Raw genomic sequence first — 17789 nt, 5'->3', positions numbered from 1 at the left:
AGTTATGATTCGCAGTGGAACATTTTCTCACCTATAACCTGCCCCCTTACCAAAACCTCACTCGCCCCCTCCCCTTCTACCTTTAAAGTCCACGGTAAAGTTTATAGGGCATTATCCTGTTGTTATCAGTAGTATCTTGAAGCAAAATCTGCAGCCATGCGTCAATATTGTCTTTGTCTTTTTATTGGACTTTTGGCCGTTGCATTCCTCCAGTTTGGTGTACTGGCCAACCGTAAGTCAAACTAAACCTTCATTATTTATTTGTTAAGTGGTGTGAATTAATTTATATCAACAAACATTTATTTATCAGAAATTTAAGAGTGATACAATGTTTACACTGTTTATCTGTTCATTTTTAAATGTTTAATGTTACAATGTTTTATGATAAATCGATTCAGTTTTATAAATAAATTACATTTTTCAACACAGATGCCAATACGCCAGGCGAATGCTGTTTTAAGTATTATGCGAGAAAAATCCCCATCGCTAAAATTATTTCCTACATGGAAACAAGCATGGATTGCAGTAAGCGTGGAGTCATGTGAGTTTTGCCATTGCCAGTTTTAATTTCCATTCCTATTTCTGTAAATGGAATGATTGATTGTACTAAACTTTCATAATGTGTAATTTGTCATAAAGATTTCAGAATGGAAATTCATTATTTTGTGTATGTTTGTAAGATTTCTGTGTTGAGTAACTGATCTTTTCCTTCTAACAGTCTTGTCACACAGAAGGGTCTTCGTATCTGTGTGAACCCTGAGCTGAGCTGGGTGAAGAGTACCATTAAAACGATCGATGAACGTGATTTTTAGTGATGCAGCTGTGGTCGATGATCGGCATACTCAAAGGAGTGATTTAACTTGTTTCTTAACTGAAGAAGTAGCTCAGTAACCTTCCTCCTATGTTCTGTCAGTTTTTCTGTTTCACCATTAACATGAGGCAACATGACAAGTAACTGAATGATGTTTTCTGTTTGAATTAAGCTTTTTTTTTTTAACATTTGTCTTTTAAATATAAAATTTTTTCTACCTTTCTACTGTAATGTTACTTTTACTGGAAAGCAATACATGTAAAAAGACATGATTTATGATTGTTCCAATTTTAAACATGTAGGCTTAAAAAAAGAAATTTGCTTTAACAATAGTTGTTTTATATGATGCTCTTAATTCTAATAAAATATAACAGAAGACAAAACCCTTTAAGATGTATCATCTTGTGTAATACCCCAGTTGTACATCAAGAGCAGAGCTTAATCAAAACAAGAAAAGAAATCAAAACCAGTGTTGGGAAAAAAATAAAAATAAAATAAAAGCAATAAAATGCTGACACAGGACCCAAAAACCAACAAACAAAATATATGAATAAATAAACTTCAGGTTCTGTTAAGGCAACTCTTTAAAGCATTTATATTTCATGTATATTTAGTAATGAATTCAAAAAAACAAAAAAAAACATTCTCAATGTCATTTATTAATGCATATATTCATGTTATCAATTTAAGTGTCAGTAATTATTGACCTCTTTGTGTTTATTAATTTTACTGTTTTGCACTCAAGAACAATTAATTCAACAAGATCATCAAAAGTAGAGAGGACAGTATTCAGTAAAACTCACACCACACATTACGGACAGCAGAGACAATAGGTAAAGTGTGACTAAAGCATATAAAAATACTGCAGTTTAGATGAACAACGAGAAAAGCTTTGGGCAAAATGAATGTATTGTTGCTCATTTTGCCACCTGAAGTCTTTCAGTCAAAAAACCTAATTAAACAGACTTCTAAGCCAACTTGGTGTAAACTGGTAATAGTAAGAGGTGTAAGTTAAAGACGGAACTAAATATCTGAATACAATCATTAGCATGAATCTTCTTACACTGAGTCTACAGCAGACGCAAGCGGTGTAAAGAGTTAGTAGACTAAATTGCTCCCTAGTTGAAGTTACTGCGACCGTCAGCATTGAACATTTTTCACATAATGTAATAATAAATTATACTAAAAGCAAGATCATTCAAAATAATAATTATAATAATATTGATATTCATGCTACTACTGTAGAACATCTGTTCATGTGAATTCCAAAGTGAAAATCATACATGATTATTAAAGGGCCTCAAGACAGACTAATCAAATGAAATACTGAAAGGGTGACCCTCATTATTAACTTCATTTTGGACTTTTTAAGTATTAAAAGAACAGCACTGTATTGCATAACAGAATTTTTGGTGGAATGTGTGGATGTGTCTTATAATAGCACTAGTTTCTCACCTACAAAGTGTCGCTAGATGATAACACCTCAGTGTTGTCAGCGGAACACAAGTTTGTGGTTGGAGGCTTATGCCCATGACCCCTATCACCTTCAACTGCATATCCTGTCGAAGGCCATATACTGCATATAGTTTTTAAAATAGATGTGTAAAAAAAATCACCTATAATGTTAAATGGAAACACCTTTCTTAAGAAATGACGTCAGTCAGTAGTCTTGTAAAAATTCTTTGAATGTTCTAGCATGAACTTGCTGCAACAAGCAACAGCAGGGAAAATAAAGCTGAAGCTTGTTTCCCCTCTGACACCGCAAAAGGCATGTGGTTAAACTAAAATATTTGTTTGCTGAGCACTGACCTCTATAAGAACTTGTTTGATTCAAATAGACTCACAATGGCAGAGGAGTGAAATCGATATCTTTATAAGGCTTGTTTTAAAGAGACAGAACTGGTCCTCTGAATGCCGGCCAAATGTCGGCACTGTTACAAACACAATTTGAAAAGAAAACTGATATAAACCTTTGAACTGTTTGAGAGAACTAATTCTGTATTTTATTTCTCAGTTTTTCTTTATTTCTTGCACAGCACATTATCATAAAAAATTGTTCAGAAGGGCATTCAGGGAACACCAGACAGAGATATGTTTAAACCCAAACAGGGTATTTAATGACAGTGATGAATTTAAAATCAAGCAGGTGAGTGATGGAGTATTTTTTCCTCTACCAAGGTGATAGTGGAGCACTGATGACTGGATTGGGAGTGTAAAGAGAGCACACACAGCTCTTCACAGGAGTATGGTGAGTAGACAGGTACGTGTAATATTCCAAAGAGTAGCTTACAGGAGATTGCTGGAGTATTACAGGGGGATAGTTGGAGATTTACAAGGAGATCACTGGAGTATCACAGGGAGATCCAAAAGGCAAGTAGCACAGGTAAGTAGTTTATTGTCCATAGTTGAGACCAGACGAAGAGTAACTGTGAGGTGTGTGCACTTATCCTGGTGCAGATTGGAGCTCTGTTTGGACACAGGCACGGGTGATGGCCGAGTGAGTGAAGGTGAAGATCTGTTGAAGATGGGATGATGGACAGAAACAGCATTGATGAAGGAGACGGCTTAGGAATAGAAGGGATCCAGTGTGTCCATTACATTGACTGTGCTCATAAGCAGCCACTGTACATCAGGGAAAGGGGCATGGATTGACTCCAACTTCACACTGTCAAATTCCACTAGAATCCCTACTGGGACTGCTACGTGTGGCTGCTCTCGCACCTGGTCAGATATGATGACTGGCTCAGCCTTTTGGACTAGTAGAGCTTCAGGCTCTGGCTCCGGGATGACCTTCTCCATCCAGGTCCTTGTTGGGTGCTGGCTCTGGCTCTTGACTCATGGTGGGCTCTGGCTCTGTGACCATGGCGGATGGGGTAAGGGGCTGTCTGTGTAAGGGGCTCGTTGGTGGGTGTAAGGAGGTGTGGGGAGGGACTAGGGAGGAATTCCAAGGTGGACGGTGTCTCTGAGATGAAGATCAATGGCACCAGGAAGAATGGAGTGAGCTGGGGAGCCTGTGACTGAGGAGCAATGATGTCTTCATCCACTTCGCCTACTGTGAGGGCAGAGTACATATTTCACAGTACATATTCATCATATCGTTCCAGGGTACAGGTGGTAGTTCTGGCTGGAAGCTGTTTGAAAAGATGATCATCCAATCCACTCCCACTGTTTTTATTTCAGCATCGAAAATTGAACAAATCTGTTGAGTCAAAGATTCAATGATTATTACTTATGATATTCTTGAATGAATCAGCTGTTTAAACAAATCATTTGAATGAATGACTCAACGACTCACTTATTAAGATGGTCACTTGCCGCCACCTACTGGCGGTTTAGTTTAATGTTTAAAAGAACCCCCCCCCAACATTTCTTATTGGTTTTTTCAAATATTAAAAAAAAAAAATCCCATAACATTTATTTATTTAATGCAGTTGTAATTTAGTTGAATTTAATGCAGTTGTAATTCAGTGTAAATTATTTTATTTGATTGGTAACAGCCCTATTGTGTCTTATTCTAATTTCATTTATAGATAATTTTTTAAGAATTTAACATGAAAGATGAATCATACATTTAATAAGATTATGGGAAATAACGCCCTTTATAAAGGTTTAATAAAATGCCCTCGGGGTTAATATCACAAATATCCAGATTTAAATACGTCAAAGCTGCAACATTATGAAAGAATAAATTAGATTTACACAACAATTTTTTTCTGGTCAAGCAACCTTTTTACTCAGACAAGTGAATGGCTGATTTCCTTTCCAAAGAGCAAGCACATGACAAGGCTTAATGTCGAGCCCTGCAGGGCATTCCTTTAGATCATGCTCGTGGGCAGCCACAGGCATGGGGCAGAGACATATTGATAATGAAGTAAAATAATGTACTGTGCTTTATGTTTGTTAGTTTTGCTTATGTGGGAGTTTAAGGCAGTGGGATGTTTAATATATCTATGCCCAAGTATGAATAATTGACCACAGTGGCCAGACTACATATAACCCTTTTTTTAATTCATCTATATTAGCACTGTATGAGCATTTTAAAACAGATATAAAATCCCTAAATTGAAACTTTCAGAGTTATTACCGCATGCACTGATGCAGGTTGCTCAGCAAGTTATACACATTGAAGTAAAATCTTCTCTGACCATGTCTGTGTTCTTACAGTATGTTTTTCTTTCGTCAAATAATGCTGCCTTTGTCAATTATTGATACAGCAAGTTAGATCAGAAAAGACCATTTAAATTACTTCTGCTTTGCACTGAATGAAAAATTCAACAGCATCCTTTAAAGTAGTCAGTCTGGCAAAATAAAGCTGAAGCCTCTAAAACTGCATAAGTCATGTACATAAACCAAAACTGGTGTTCTTTGTTTGTTGAGGGCTAACCGTTATTAAGCACTTGTTTAATTTAAATAGGCTTAAATATCAACAGATGCCGAAATATCAGGTGGTGATATCAGATTTCTGTATTGAACAGATAAGACAGTAGAATAATTAGCTGCCAAGTTGAGACTTAAGAAATATCGCCATCTGCTGGCACTGTGACAATCACAGAAGAAAACAACAAGCAAGATATAAACTTTGAATGCTAAGATGACAAATTTGATGACAAGTATTATTTCTCAGTATTTCTCACCAGATTTTTATTTTTGTATAAACTTTAATAGATTGCAAAAGATATGTTTTGTCAAGTTACACACATTACATTTTGACAGAAACAATTTACTGAAGGGGATGCAAGTGCACATGTGATGTCACTGGCACTCGGCTTTGCTTTGCTCAATCTTCTGCTTCACTCCAGCACACTTCAGTGTGAGCTCAGCATGACGTCTCTTTAACATCTCCAGTCTCTGCTGCAGGCATTCAGAGGTGTCTACCTTCTCCTCAAAGTCCCGCAGTAGTGTGGTGTTTCCCAGAAGGCCACAGCGCTGTTGCAGCTTGAGATTGTCTGCGCGTAGGGAGTCACGAACCTGTCGGGTACGTGTCAGCACTTCACGTTTAAGAGCCACCAATGTGTCTGCCTTGGCGAGTTGAGCGTGTTTGGCCTTATTCTCTATCTGCATGAAATGCAGCTTCTCTTTCATATGAGAAATGCCCTAAAGTTGAGGGACAAAAACATTTGTAAAAATTAATAATTTCTAAAACAATATAGTTTGCTACAATAAAAACTATATAAAATACATCTTATGTGTACAGTTGTGCATTCAGCTGCTATTTTAAATTGATATATTAATTTTTATTATATATAATTAAATATATTAATAATTATTTTTGACATTAAACATCTTGATGACCACAAAACTAATTTCACTCCTCAAAAAAGGAAAGAAAGAAAGAAAGAAAGAAAGTTCATTTCTGACATGTTTTGGTGATGTTTTCAGGAATTAAACAAAGTGATTTACCTGAACAGAGCAGGCAACCTTCTGTTTTAGATCAATTAGCTCCTCGTTGCGCTCATTCATGTTTTTGCTCAATGTCTTGTTCTCTGCTTTGAGCTGCTCAAAGTCCATCAACATCAAGCCATCAGCCAGCTCCCGCTTAGATCTAAGTGCCATCTCAGTTTGACATATCTTGTTCTTGAGCTTGATACTGTTGAGACGCACGCATGCCAGCTTGTCTTCCTGCTTCAGTCCGTCTGCCTGCAGCTGCTCCACCTTTGCCACTGCTGCCTGTTTGCCCATCTTCCCAGCCAGTGCTGTGCTGGCAGCCTCATATTTTATTGCAGCAAAGGATCTCAACTCATGCTTCACCTGGTTCAGTTTCTCTGAGCTCTGCTGGCGGAGCTCCTTAGTCTGCTGTTGGTGGAGCTCTGAGCAACGGTGGTGCTGCACTTTCAGGTCCTCCATGAGCTTCAAGTACTTTTGGTACTGCTCTTGTCCTGAGATATCTCCTTCCAGTTTGGCACCAGTCTTCTTACTGAGATATTCTGCTATTTTGGTCTGCAGCTGACCATTTAGCTTGGTGAGCTTTTCATTCTCAGCCTGTAGTTCATGTAGCAGGTCCATGTGTTCCTTATTATTGATGCTTAGGCCAAACTCTTGCTCTTCTCCAGGAACCAGTGATTCATTAGAAGGGCTGGTCCTCTCATTTTCTGGGTCAGGAGTTGGAAATCTATTCTCCTCCTCCTCTTCCTCCTCAGTGTCCTCACGTGATAGAAGTTCATCAATGAAATGTCCTATTTCAGGACCATCAGTCTCCTCCAAGTTCTCATTTATGAGGAGTTCTCTTCCATCCTCCTTTTCTGTTATCGTACCCTGCATAGACTCGGTTTCGTCCCTCTGTGCTCCACTTGTCTCAGCAATGGACATGTCTTCTGTCAGGACGCCCAATGAGAGCTGTGAACCCTGCTTGACCACATCATCCTCAAGTGCTTCTGAGATATCAGGAGGTTCAATTTCTTCGGGTTCTTTCTCCTCAACTTGAGCATTTGTTGCCTCTGTTAGATCCTCAAACGTTTCAGTGTTTTCCACCGGTGTGTTATTTTCTAAAACAGAGCTTTCTTCATGACCTAACTCTATTTCTTCCATTTTACAGGGTTGAATTTTTACAAAATCCTTTGAAAATTATTTTTTTTATTGACCTAAAAAAATTACATGTAATTTCTCTAAAATAACCAACATTTAGCTCATGAAACAGCGCTTGCCTCAACTATTTTGTGTCTGTATGGGAGTGCGTGTGTTGCCATGGACACCCAGAGCGAGAGCCAATCACAAGCATTCGCTGTGTTACTATTAATATTAATGAGACGCAGCGGCGTGACCAGTGATACTCCACTGCGCATGCCCTGTCCCGCGCCACTGCTGCTTCCAACAACAAGCGGTAGTAAGCAATATGGCCGACCTAGGGAAGAAGTACTGCGTGAACTGCCTGGCAGATGTTACGAATTTGCGGATTCGCTGTGCCGAATGTCAAGATATTGAACTTTGTCCGGAGTGCTTCTCCGCGGGTGCCGAAATCGGCAACCATAGACGGTGGCATGGCTATCAGCAAGTTGACGGCGGGCGCTTTTCGCTCTGGGGTCCCGAAGCAGAGGGAGGATGGACTAGCAGGGAAGAACAGTCGCTGCTCGATGCCATCGAGCAATATGGATTTGGTAACTGGGTACGATTCTCAATTGAGTCAACATTGACATCTTTTGCATTGTCAAATGTGCACCTCAACACAAACTGGTCATGTTTAGTCTGCAGCAAATGATGCATTGCATAAAGAAGAAACTTAAAGAAAGTAGTTTTTTTTTAAAGAACCCAGCAGATTCCTTGGTGCATTACAGTATTGGTCATTCATAAGAACTTATAGCACAATATATAGTTTCCATATAGAGAACAAACAGTATTGTGCACTTATACTGAAAGCAGGTGCTTTTGCAGTAACTTAATTTATTAAGTAATATTATTTATGTTTGGGTTTCACATTATTATGACTGATAGTTCTCACAAAAATAATTTTTTTCCAAACCAGTAAAAGCTTTTTCACCTTCAGAACACAAATTAAGATATTTTTAAGGAAACCTGAGAGATATTTGTCTCTCCATTAAGTCCATGTTATCAAAACATTTATTAAAAACGATGTAAATGTATTCTGCATTATTCGTGCTGTTTATTCAAAGTCTTCTGAAAAGACACAGTCACCTCATCTTCATTTATGTTTTGAAGATGAACAAAAGTCTTATGAATTTGGACCAACGTGAGGGTGAGTAAATAATGACAGAACTTTCTTTTACAGATGAACTAACCCTTTAACTTTGATTATTTCTGTGTGTTAGGAGGATATGGCAGCCCATGTGGGTGCATCACGCACCCCTCAGGAGGTCATGGACCATTATGTGAGCATGTATATCCATGGGAATCTGGGCAAAGCCTGCATCCCTGACAGCATCCCCAACCGCGTGACAGACCACACTTGCCCGAGTGGAGGTCCGCTGTCTCCTAGTTTGACTACCCCGTTGCCCCCACTAGACATATCTGTGGCGGAGCAGCAGCAGCTTGGATACATGCCGCTTCGTGATGACTATGAGATCGAATATGACCAAGAGGCAGAGAAACTCATCAGTGGCCTGTCTGTAAACTACGACGATGAAGATATTGAAATTGAGATGAAGAGAGCCCACGTGGACATGTACGTGCGGAAGCTGCGGGAGCGCCAGCGCCGCAAAAACATTGCTCGTGACTACAATTTAGTGCCAGCCTTTCTGGGACGAGACAAAAAAGATAAAGAGCGAGAACGACCAGGTGGAACAGGAGGGGTTGGGGGCACAGGTGGAGCTCTTGGATTGGGAGGTGTTACCGCCATCATTCCGACAGGGTCGCTGGGCTCCTCTGCAGCAGCAACGCCGAAACGCAAAATCACCAAGGAAGAGAAGGAGCAACGGACAAAACTACGTGCCCTTTGCCAGTTCATGCCACAACGTGAGTTTGAGGAATTCTTCGATAACATGCACAAAGAGCGCATGCTACGGGCGAAGGTTCGGGAGCTTCAGCGTTATCGGCGAAATGGCATCACGAGGCTCGACGAGTCGGCTGAGTATGAGGCGGCACGCCACAAACGGGAAAAACGGAAAGAGAACAAAAGTGTTGCTGGCTCAAAGAGAGGTAGCAGTGGAGGAGGAGGAGCGGCCGGGCTTGGAGGAGGGATTGGAGCAGGAGGTGGGCTTGGTGGCGGTGGAGGAGTCAGTGCCATTAAAGAGGAAGGGAAGGACAGTGAGTTCTCAGCCATCGAGAACCTGTCTGGCTTTGAGCTGCTGTCGGATCGGGAGAAGGTACTGTGCAACTCTATGAACCTTAGTCCTACGCGCTATCTGACTGTCAAGACTATCATCATCAAAGATCACTTACAGAAACGGCAGGGCATTCCTTCGAAAAGCCGCCTACCCAGCTACCTGGACAAGGTGCTAAAAAAACGGATTCTGAATTTTCTGTCGGAGAGTGGCTGGATATCCCGAGAAACTTCTTAACGACACTGTCCAAAGATTTGGCTGTATGAATAATGACTGTAAATATATTTTTCTACTGTTTTATAATGGACCTCAGAAAATCCTGTGAGAACAAAATGACTGTAGGTGCCACACTGGTACATAATCAGTATTCATCATAGGGAACTTTCCAGTATGTTGTCCTGTGTAATACATCAGGATATAACACAAAAAACCCCATTGCCCCATGTTAAAATCCCTCTGTTTTGAATGTGATTTTGAGTGGCACTCGAATGTTCCCTGCCAATAGAGTATCAACACAATGCTTAATGTTGTACAAAGCAGATATTTGGTTCTGAGTTTCTTGTTTTGTCATAAGAAGGAATTTAGGACAGATTCTTGTTCTGCTTGCCAAAAGTCTCATGCTAACCTGAATTTGCCTGTTTCTTTTGGATATATTCTGTTATGTCAATTGTGGGAATGTGAGACACGTGAAGCATGCTCGATATTATCTAAACATCTGATGTTTGTTTTTTTTGTTTTTTTTCGGGGAGTTGACCTTTGTGAGGTTGTTACTATAGCTTTTTATTGAGCATGTTTCAGAAGCTCAAGTTAAATGGCACACAACCAGGCTATTTAAAGTGTTAGCTTGATGATTAAAGCGTCAAGCTCTGAGTGAGAATATTTACCATAATCGTCCTATTTCAGGAGGGTATTATTCTCATTTGTCAGGTAATGTGATGGATAAAGCTTAATGCGGCATCAGGGGTTCTAATCTCAAAGTGTACAACTACATTTCTAAGCTGAGACTGTGTTACAACTACATACTAAAGGTTTTTGTCTTTTCAAAATTTTCAAAAGCCTTGACAAAATCTTCATGCAATACCAAATCATAGATTACAACTGAGACAAACATATTTTTCCATGATTTGTAATATTATTGCCTGCTCGTGTCTACCCCAAAGCTGTAGAAAGCTAAGAAAAGCACTGTTCACGGAGGCAAATGAAAGGTTTAATTTTTTTTACATAGTTTTGATATTATTAATATATTACAAGTCAAATAGGATAGGCAAAGTATGACTTTTAGCCATTGATTTTTTTTTTTTTTTTTTTTTTAAGGTATCAGATATTGGAAAGAACTGTTTAGTGTAAATCCGCTGTAAAGTCCAAGGTGGTCATCCACATTTGTTTTTATACCTTGTCATTTTTAGTCCAAGACATTGGTACATATAAAGTCCCATAAACAGTCATTCATGTTTGAATATGCTCATGTTGTGTGCCTTGAAGCATATTTGCCCTGGTTGATGATTTTTATTCATTTCCCTTGACATATTATATTTTAATCTTAAATTGTACCACATCAAAAATGTACAAAAGGTTGAGGTTTATTTTAGGTGTCTGTTTGATCCTGATTTTTCTTTACATTTCAATGCTAGACATAACTGCCCCACACAAGATGTTTGTCTTTTTATGACTAAAGCCATTAAAAGTAGATGTGCACAGTTGTACTGGGAGAGAAACTCGCCCAAGGCACATGTGAGATATGTAAATTGGCTGTGTAACCATTTGGTAAATATAAATGATGAATGTAGTTATGAGGAGGACACTGTGAGTAGGAATAAGGAAATTATGGGGCAAATGTGGAGGGGTTCTTTTTTTTCTATGGTGTTTTCTGTCACAGCCTTTTTATTTTATTTGTATTGGGGTGCTTATATTTTTACACAAGGTTAGTCTTCAAGTTATGCTTCATGGTTATAGGAAATAGGATCTTTGGTCATCTTTTGGTTCCCAAGCCATTCTTCAAAACTAGTACAGTCATGCTCACCAACATTCACTCGAGGAGGAAAAAATTGACTGGTTCATTTAAAGCTTACTATTTTCACTTTAATACTCATTCAATATGCTATTTCAGAGAGTATAATTATTTTTCTAACACCTAAAAATGAGAAGGGATATGACATTGAAAATGACTTCACAAAAAGACACTATCTTGAGTACGTTTTTATATTTTTTTTTTTTAAGAAAATGTGACATTTACCACTTTTTTCTGCTCGGTTGTGACACAAATGTTCTCTGGTAAAATTTTTGAAGGATCATATTTGTCAAAATATTGAGTATGTGGAAAGTATTTTATTGCATATGTCATGTTCTTTCCTACTTTGTATTAAAGTGTTGAAATATAACCAATTGTCTATTATTAAGTGAAAATAATGCATTTGCTTACATTTCAAGACTGAAATTTCAGAAGGCATAATCTAAATAACATATGTAAGAAAATGGCAATTTCTAGTCATTTTTAAAATAATAATGGTTTTTATTAGTATGAAATGCCATTTAAAAAGAAATATGCCCACATATATACACTTATTTTATCCAAATAACAGAAATACAGGACTTACATAATCAAATGAAGTATTAACTGTACCATTGTATCCTTTTTTGAGCTTTTGGTTTATGATGAAAATTTCACAAATGAACAACAAACCTATGGAAGTTGTAATAATCACAGATCTACTTTTGAAAATGGTACATGCTTTATTTGACAATTGTCTGCTTTTTCACTTGGATGGAAACGTTGAATCCAGATGTAAACCTTTAAATCTGATGTTCGCATCTCTCCATATAACAACCACCATTTCTAATGACTTCATAGGACACAGATCTCTCAGTGTGCTCGCCCTTTCTTCTCCCAAAAACATCTCCAAAAAACAATTACAGTGTTGACTGAGGTGTGATATTTCATCAGGTCTGCACACTATGAAAATAGTGAAAGTTAGGAAGTACAACTGCTGGTAATTAAATAATTATAAAATTATACATTTCTTTTTTTTTTCTTTCTGAATAAAATGTTACTCCAAGTTCTGTAAAGAAGATTAATTATTCTCTCTTACAAATTGAAAAACCTGCATAGCACAAGTGGAATCTAACAACTGCTGTCAACACATCATCATACATGGTGGTGCCAAATTGGTAATGTTCTTCAGTACAGTAATTAATAGAAGAGCAAATACGTATAATAAGAAAAGATGTTCAACGGTATAATTTGCTGCAATGTTTCTTGAAAGGGCTTTCTGAGCAAGAATAATCACTTTTTGTCCCTGGAATGGTGGCGATTCTCAAAGGAATAATGCAGCATCCAATCAAAGACTCTGTGAATCTTCTACTGCATATGCGCTCAGCTCTTATAATATACCCAAGAACTATTGTTTTAATATTGACTATTATTAATACATAACTCAAAGACTAGTCTGGCATTGTCCTTCAGTTGTCAACATATTGGATTTTGCCTCCCAGAGGCACCTTTAACAAAAAAACAAACAGTGGAACCTAAGGCCAGGTAATGACCCTTGATAGTGTGTACGAGTAGTTAGGGGGCCTTGACTACACCCACCAGAGCTGGCCGGAGGGTGCGACCATGCAGCTTGTAACCTACTTTGGTAACTACGGCTATGGTACCCGGCTCCTTACCCTCCACAGGTGCATGAAAGACAGCCTCATGCTCATAAGGATCAAATTTCTGGCCATCAGGGTTAAGCTTAAGAAGGCCGTGTTTTTTGAAGACCTTTTGGATCTGCACCTCAGTCATTACAAGGCCATCGTATAGATTTTTCAGGTGAGGATTTGCAGCAGATACTTCTGTTTTTGGTACACTTTCTGTTGCCTTCTCCAAGATGTCAGCCACCTCCAAGAGATCTTTACAGAAGCCCTGGATTCCTGAGAAAAAACAAAAACCCAACAACATTAGTGAAAACGATAAACAAATTGACAAGATGCGGAAATGTCCGTTTATAAAACAGCTTATAAACTAATTATAATAGCTTACCATATAGTTTAGCATCATCAATCATCTTTTGACTTCTTTGCCTAAGGTTCTCGGTGTCTGCTAGTGCCCGCTTGTATTTATCCTGCAGCAAAAGGCAATTAAAAATGATCAGACAATAAACTACAAAAAGCATGCTGAGTTTTCTAATTAAATTACACACAATATATAAACTGCTCCTCTCAAAAACACTTTTGTTTGACAAATGACAAAACCTCTTGAATTATTTGCAATGCTTCTTCAAATATCTGCAATACTTTGTGTTCATTTTCTAAAAACTCATTTACAATATGCTGGATTTACTGTATTGATTAATCTGAATGCTTCAATGTTAAGAAAGGACCAAGCTGAGGCTGACACTCAGACACATTCTGATTAAGATTGAGACACTTTACAGCTGATTTACATGTAAGTAAATCTTCTGAACATCACTAATCTGTAACATGACCAGCGCCGGTTTTTAAGAAACAGTATTTGTTTAAACAAATATAAGACAGTTAGATAGAAGTGTCCTTGGGGTGTCCTTGAACTACAAGGGCAACTGAAGGTCAGGCTGTGCAGGAGGAAATTACATGATTTCATGAACTGCAAGAAAAACATTTACTGTCGATGCATTTCAATCTCTGTACATTTTTGACTGGAACTTTTACAAATCACTGATGGCTGATTCCTTTGACCAGTTATTGGCTAATTTTCCCATTAACATATTATATTAATATTATTATTATTACCAGGCTAGTATTATCATCAAATTTATATTAGGACATGCATTCATTTGCCTTCCCTAATTTCATAAATGACATCACACTTGTGACATGACACGCGTATAAGGATCGAGGACTCTTCAAAGAAAATATTTTTAAAACAGACATGAAAACTACATCCCACATTAAATTTGAATTAAAAGGTGATCTTTTCACAATTTGTCAGGAGTGCTTGTTATAAGAGAGACACATCATTCTTATACAGCCATTGTTTAAAGGGGTGGTTGATTATGATTTCACTTTTTTAACTTTAGTTAGTGTGTAATGTTGCTGTTTGAGCATAAACACCATCTGCAAAGTTTCAATGCTCAAAGTTCAAAGCAAAGGGAGATATTTTCTTTTAAAGAATTCGCTGTTTAAGGACAACAGCAAACGGCTGGTAGAGACTACAACAAGCTTCTTTCCAGGTTAGTGACATCACTAACCCTAAACTTTACATAAAACATGCTCCCGAGAACAAGCAACAAAGGGGGCGAGGCCATGTTGGGCTGCTTTATAGAAGAGGAAAAGTTGTTGTAGTAGAGTGTTGTTATCATGCCGTCATTTTACACCAGACTGCTTCACAAATGAGGGTCAATTCAATGCTGGATTTGCACAAAAGATTAACATGACGGCACATGCTAGTCGATGAGTTTAATCAACTCCACAACAATAACATAAATTTGTCCTCTAACCATTCAGAAACGTCCAGATGCATTCTACAAGTTGTAACCTGAGTGTCTCCATCAGTGTCCGACTCCGGTTTGAACAATGTAAGGCTGAACACCGTTACTGACAATTTTCATTTTGGCTGCGTGAGATTCTCCAGCTTTGTTGTTGTTGAGCAACCGAAGCGAGAGCTGTTAAAATGAGCCGGGAGCAGCAGCTCATTTGCATTTAAAGGGACACACAAAAATGGCGTGTTTTGCTCACACCCAAATGGAGCAAATTTAACAAACTATACAAAATTATCTGTGAGGTATTTTGAGCTGAAACTTCAAACACATTCTGGGGACACCAGAGACTTATATTACATCTTGTAAAAGGGGCATTATAGGTCCCCTTTAAGCCAAGGCAAAAACGGCATTGTTGTTGATCAGCATTTTGTTTTGTTTCCATAGCACATTAACAAAACTTTTTAATGATGATGATAACACTAATAACAATACAATTACAAATTGTTATTGTTATTAATAATAAAATTATTTCTACAATTATACAGGCCTAATAACAGTCTTTAGGTCTGAACACAGCACAATAATCAGTTATTGATGAAAATCAAAAGCAGCTTTAAACAGCGACCTTAAAAACAAAACTGATTCTTCAGTTTTTCCCCACTATCATAATGTATGGTCCACAAGAGGAAAATTAAGCCAAAAAATTTTGTAATTAATAACCTACATTTTCTATATCCAATTATCAAAAAAGGTCGCACCCCTGCGATAATATTGTGTATCCGTAATCTCACTGGCTGACACCAGGACGATATGATTATTGAGCACATCGCCCAACACTATTCTATGCAACAAATGTCAAGGCTGAAAATACTGCATTACCGTAACATCTTTCAGCTGTTCTTCCAGTTGCATCTTCTCTTCTGTGAAGGCTTTCTCAGCTGCACCAGGTTCTGGTTTCTGAGCCCCATTCTCTTCTTCGGTTCCAGTTCCTGGGCTTTTCTGTTGGGCTGCTGTGCAAAGGAGACGTGGGGTCGCCCTGAAACGATGGGAATATTCATTAATACAGTCTTTGCATTATAGCATTCTCTTTGATCTCAATGGCACTTACTTGGTTGGCAAAGCTACTGAAGTACAGTTTGAAATGTGCTATCTTTACTCATCAATGGGATTTCTGAATCTATTATCCTTTTTAAAACTTAAAGTCAATTGTCAATATGAATGATCACTGTATATATAAACTAACCGACTTAGAATAACTGCTCCTTTATAGTTAGCAGTCAACACTGAACGGGTGATGAATGTTTTACTTATCCAAGCATGTAAAGAATAAAAAATAATATAGCTTTATTAGCTTAAATGGTTAATATAATATTTCAATGACATTGGATTCTAGATACAGTGAAATTACAAAATATTTAAGAGTCCAGTCTGCAACTTGTTAAGAGATAGTCTAAACCAGGGGTGTCCAATCCCGCTCCAATCTTTAACTCTGCAGGACAGTGGCTATCCAGGACCGAGTTTGGACACCCCTGGTCTAAACCAATCATAAGGTGAAACGGAGGCGGTACGATTAACCTAAAATTGAGTAAGTCTCCTGAACTAGCAATGAGTCTGTCATTGCCATGCCAACATGCGGATACTATTTTTAAAGGCTTAAGGAGATTGAAGCAAACATCCTGAACCCAATGAAACATGTTCTATATGTAACAATATATAATAATAATAATATGGTAAAGACCTGTACGGAAATTTCACTAGGAAGCATCGATGATCACACGTAACTAATCTGCACAGTTATTATAATGTATCCGACAGGACAACAACAAACCTGTCTAAATATTGTCACCTGAAGACATTAAGTGAGGGTCCTAAGGACAACAGCATGAATCAGTCATTTTGTAAACAGCTTACGCAACAGAACGATTATTAATTTTCGTTAAAGCAAAATATTTAACCAAGCTTGGACACAATAACACTGCTCAGAAAACCTACCTCACAAGCGAAGGAGACGCTATGATAGAAGAGCTCTGTCTGATCGCGCGCACACACCAGTTCGCCATCTTCACTCACTGATGTCCACGCTGAGAGACACGCAGAAAGAGCAAGTCTCATTCAACCAATCGCAGCTTCTGTTCTTACACTGTTGTCTTACATGACCAATCCTCGCCATAGTCAATACTGACGCAATTCTGTAGTTTGGTTGAGAGAAAGGTCGAAACATTTTGCACGTGATAAAGGACGGCGTCTTTCCTTGGCCAACTGAAGGTTACCACCGTTACCACACACTTTTATTACTTAACTAACATTACGCTTTTACATCACTCCAGGTTCACCAGTTCAGACAACACACACGAATGAATTTAAAATATGCTGTCTAAATTGCATTTAACCTGTATCAGAAGACTCACAGTAGTCGGAGTTCACTGACATGAGTGATGGAAATTATCTATAGGTTTATTAAAAAACGATTTATCTATTTTATCACAATTTGAACTTTACTGTTATCAGTTTATGATATATTCAGAGTCAAAGTATGAAATGTGTTTGTGATTTCCCCCCCTCAGGTTTTAAAGCAGACAGCTGACAACAGGCTACTCTTTAAATTTAGTCCAGTAATCCTCTGTCGACTCTCAGTCAGCCTAGTCTGTCTCTTGGACATCATTTGAGAGATTGAGGTGAGGAAATCCTAACTTGATTTAGGCTCAGAAACAGTTCCTGCTTGCATAAGGATTTTTTCCCACAAGTTTTGACCCATAAAAGGTCTTTGTTTAAAGGTGCCCTCAAATAAAAAATTGAATTTATCTTGGCATAGTCAAATAACAAGAGTTCAGT

At 38.1% G+C, this 17789-nt stretch overlaps 4 protein-coding genes across 4 annotated transcripts; 2 read left to right on the top strand and 2 right to left on the bottom strand.

Annotated features, from left to right (window-relative positions):
• Positions 1-73: 73 nt before the first annotated feature.
• Positions 74-1208, top strand: ccl36.1 (chemokine (C-C motif) ligand 36, duplicate 1). Its single transcript, XM_067402183.1, has 3 exons — positions 74-232; positions 430-541; positions 719-1208. Exons 1-3 carry the CDS (start codon positions 157-159, stop codon positions 810-812), a joined length of 282 nt encoding a protein of 93 aa, XP_067258284.1. The 5' UTR covers positions 74-156; the 3' UTR covers positions 813-1208.
• Positions 1209-5094: 3886 nt separating this feature from the next.
• cfap184 (cilia and flagella associated protein 184) lies at positions 5095-7350 on the bottom strand. The gene is made up of 2 exons (XM_067402174.1): positions 6212-7350; positions 5095-5905 (listed from the first exon to the last, which is right to left on the bottom strand). The coding sequence occupies exons 1-2, from the start codon at positions 7334-7336 to the stop codon at positions 5564-5566; spliced, it is 1467 nt and encodes a 488-aa protein (XP_067258275.1). The 5' UTR covers positions 7337-7350; the 3' UTR covers positions 5095-5563.
• A 66-nt stretch (positions 7351-7416) lies between these two features.
• Positions 7417-12085, top strand: tada2b (transcriptional adaptor 2B). Its single transcript, XM_067402175.1, has 2 exons — positions 7417-7910; positions 8572-12085. Exons 1-2 carry the CDS (start codon positions 7641-7643, stop codon positions 9757-9759), a joined length of 1458 nt encoding a protein of 485 aa, XP_067258276.1. The 5' UTR covers positions 7417-7640; the 3' UTR covers positions 9760-12085.
• Positions 12086-12232: 147 nt separating this feature from the next.
• Positions 12233-17106, bottom strand: grpel1 (GrpE-like 1, mitochondrial). The gene is made up of 4 exons (XM_067402176.1): positions 16950-17106; positions 15837-15993; positions 13541-13622; positions 12233-13431 (listed from the first exon to the last, which is right to left on the bottom strand). The coding sequence occupies exons 1-4, from the start codon at positions 17015-17017 to the stop codon at positions 13085-13087; spliced, it is 654 nt and encodes a 217-aa protein (XP_067258277.1). The 5' UTR covers positions 17018-17106; the 3' UTR covers positions 12233-13084.
• Between the last annotated feature and the right edge of the window lie 683 nt (positions 17107-17789).

This window comes from Chanodichthys erythropterus, chromosome 11 (genome assembly GCF_024489055.1).
Source record: "Chanodichthys erythropterus isolate Z2021 chromosome 11, ASM2448905v1, whole genome shotgun sequence".
Classification (NCBI taxonomy): Eukaryota; Metazoa; Chordata; class Actinopteri; order Cypriniformes; family Xenocyprididae; genus Chanodichthys; species Chanodichthys erythropterus.
This window is presented reverse-complemented; position numbering and strand designations above follow the sequence as displayed.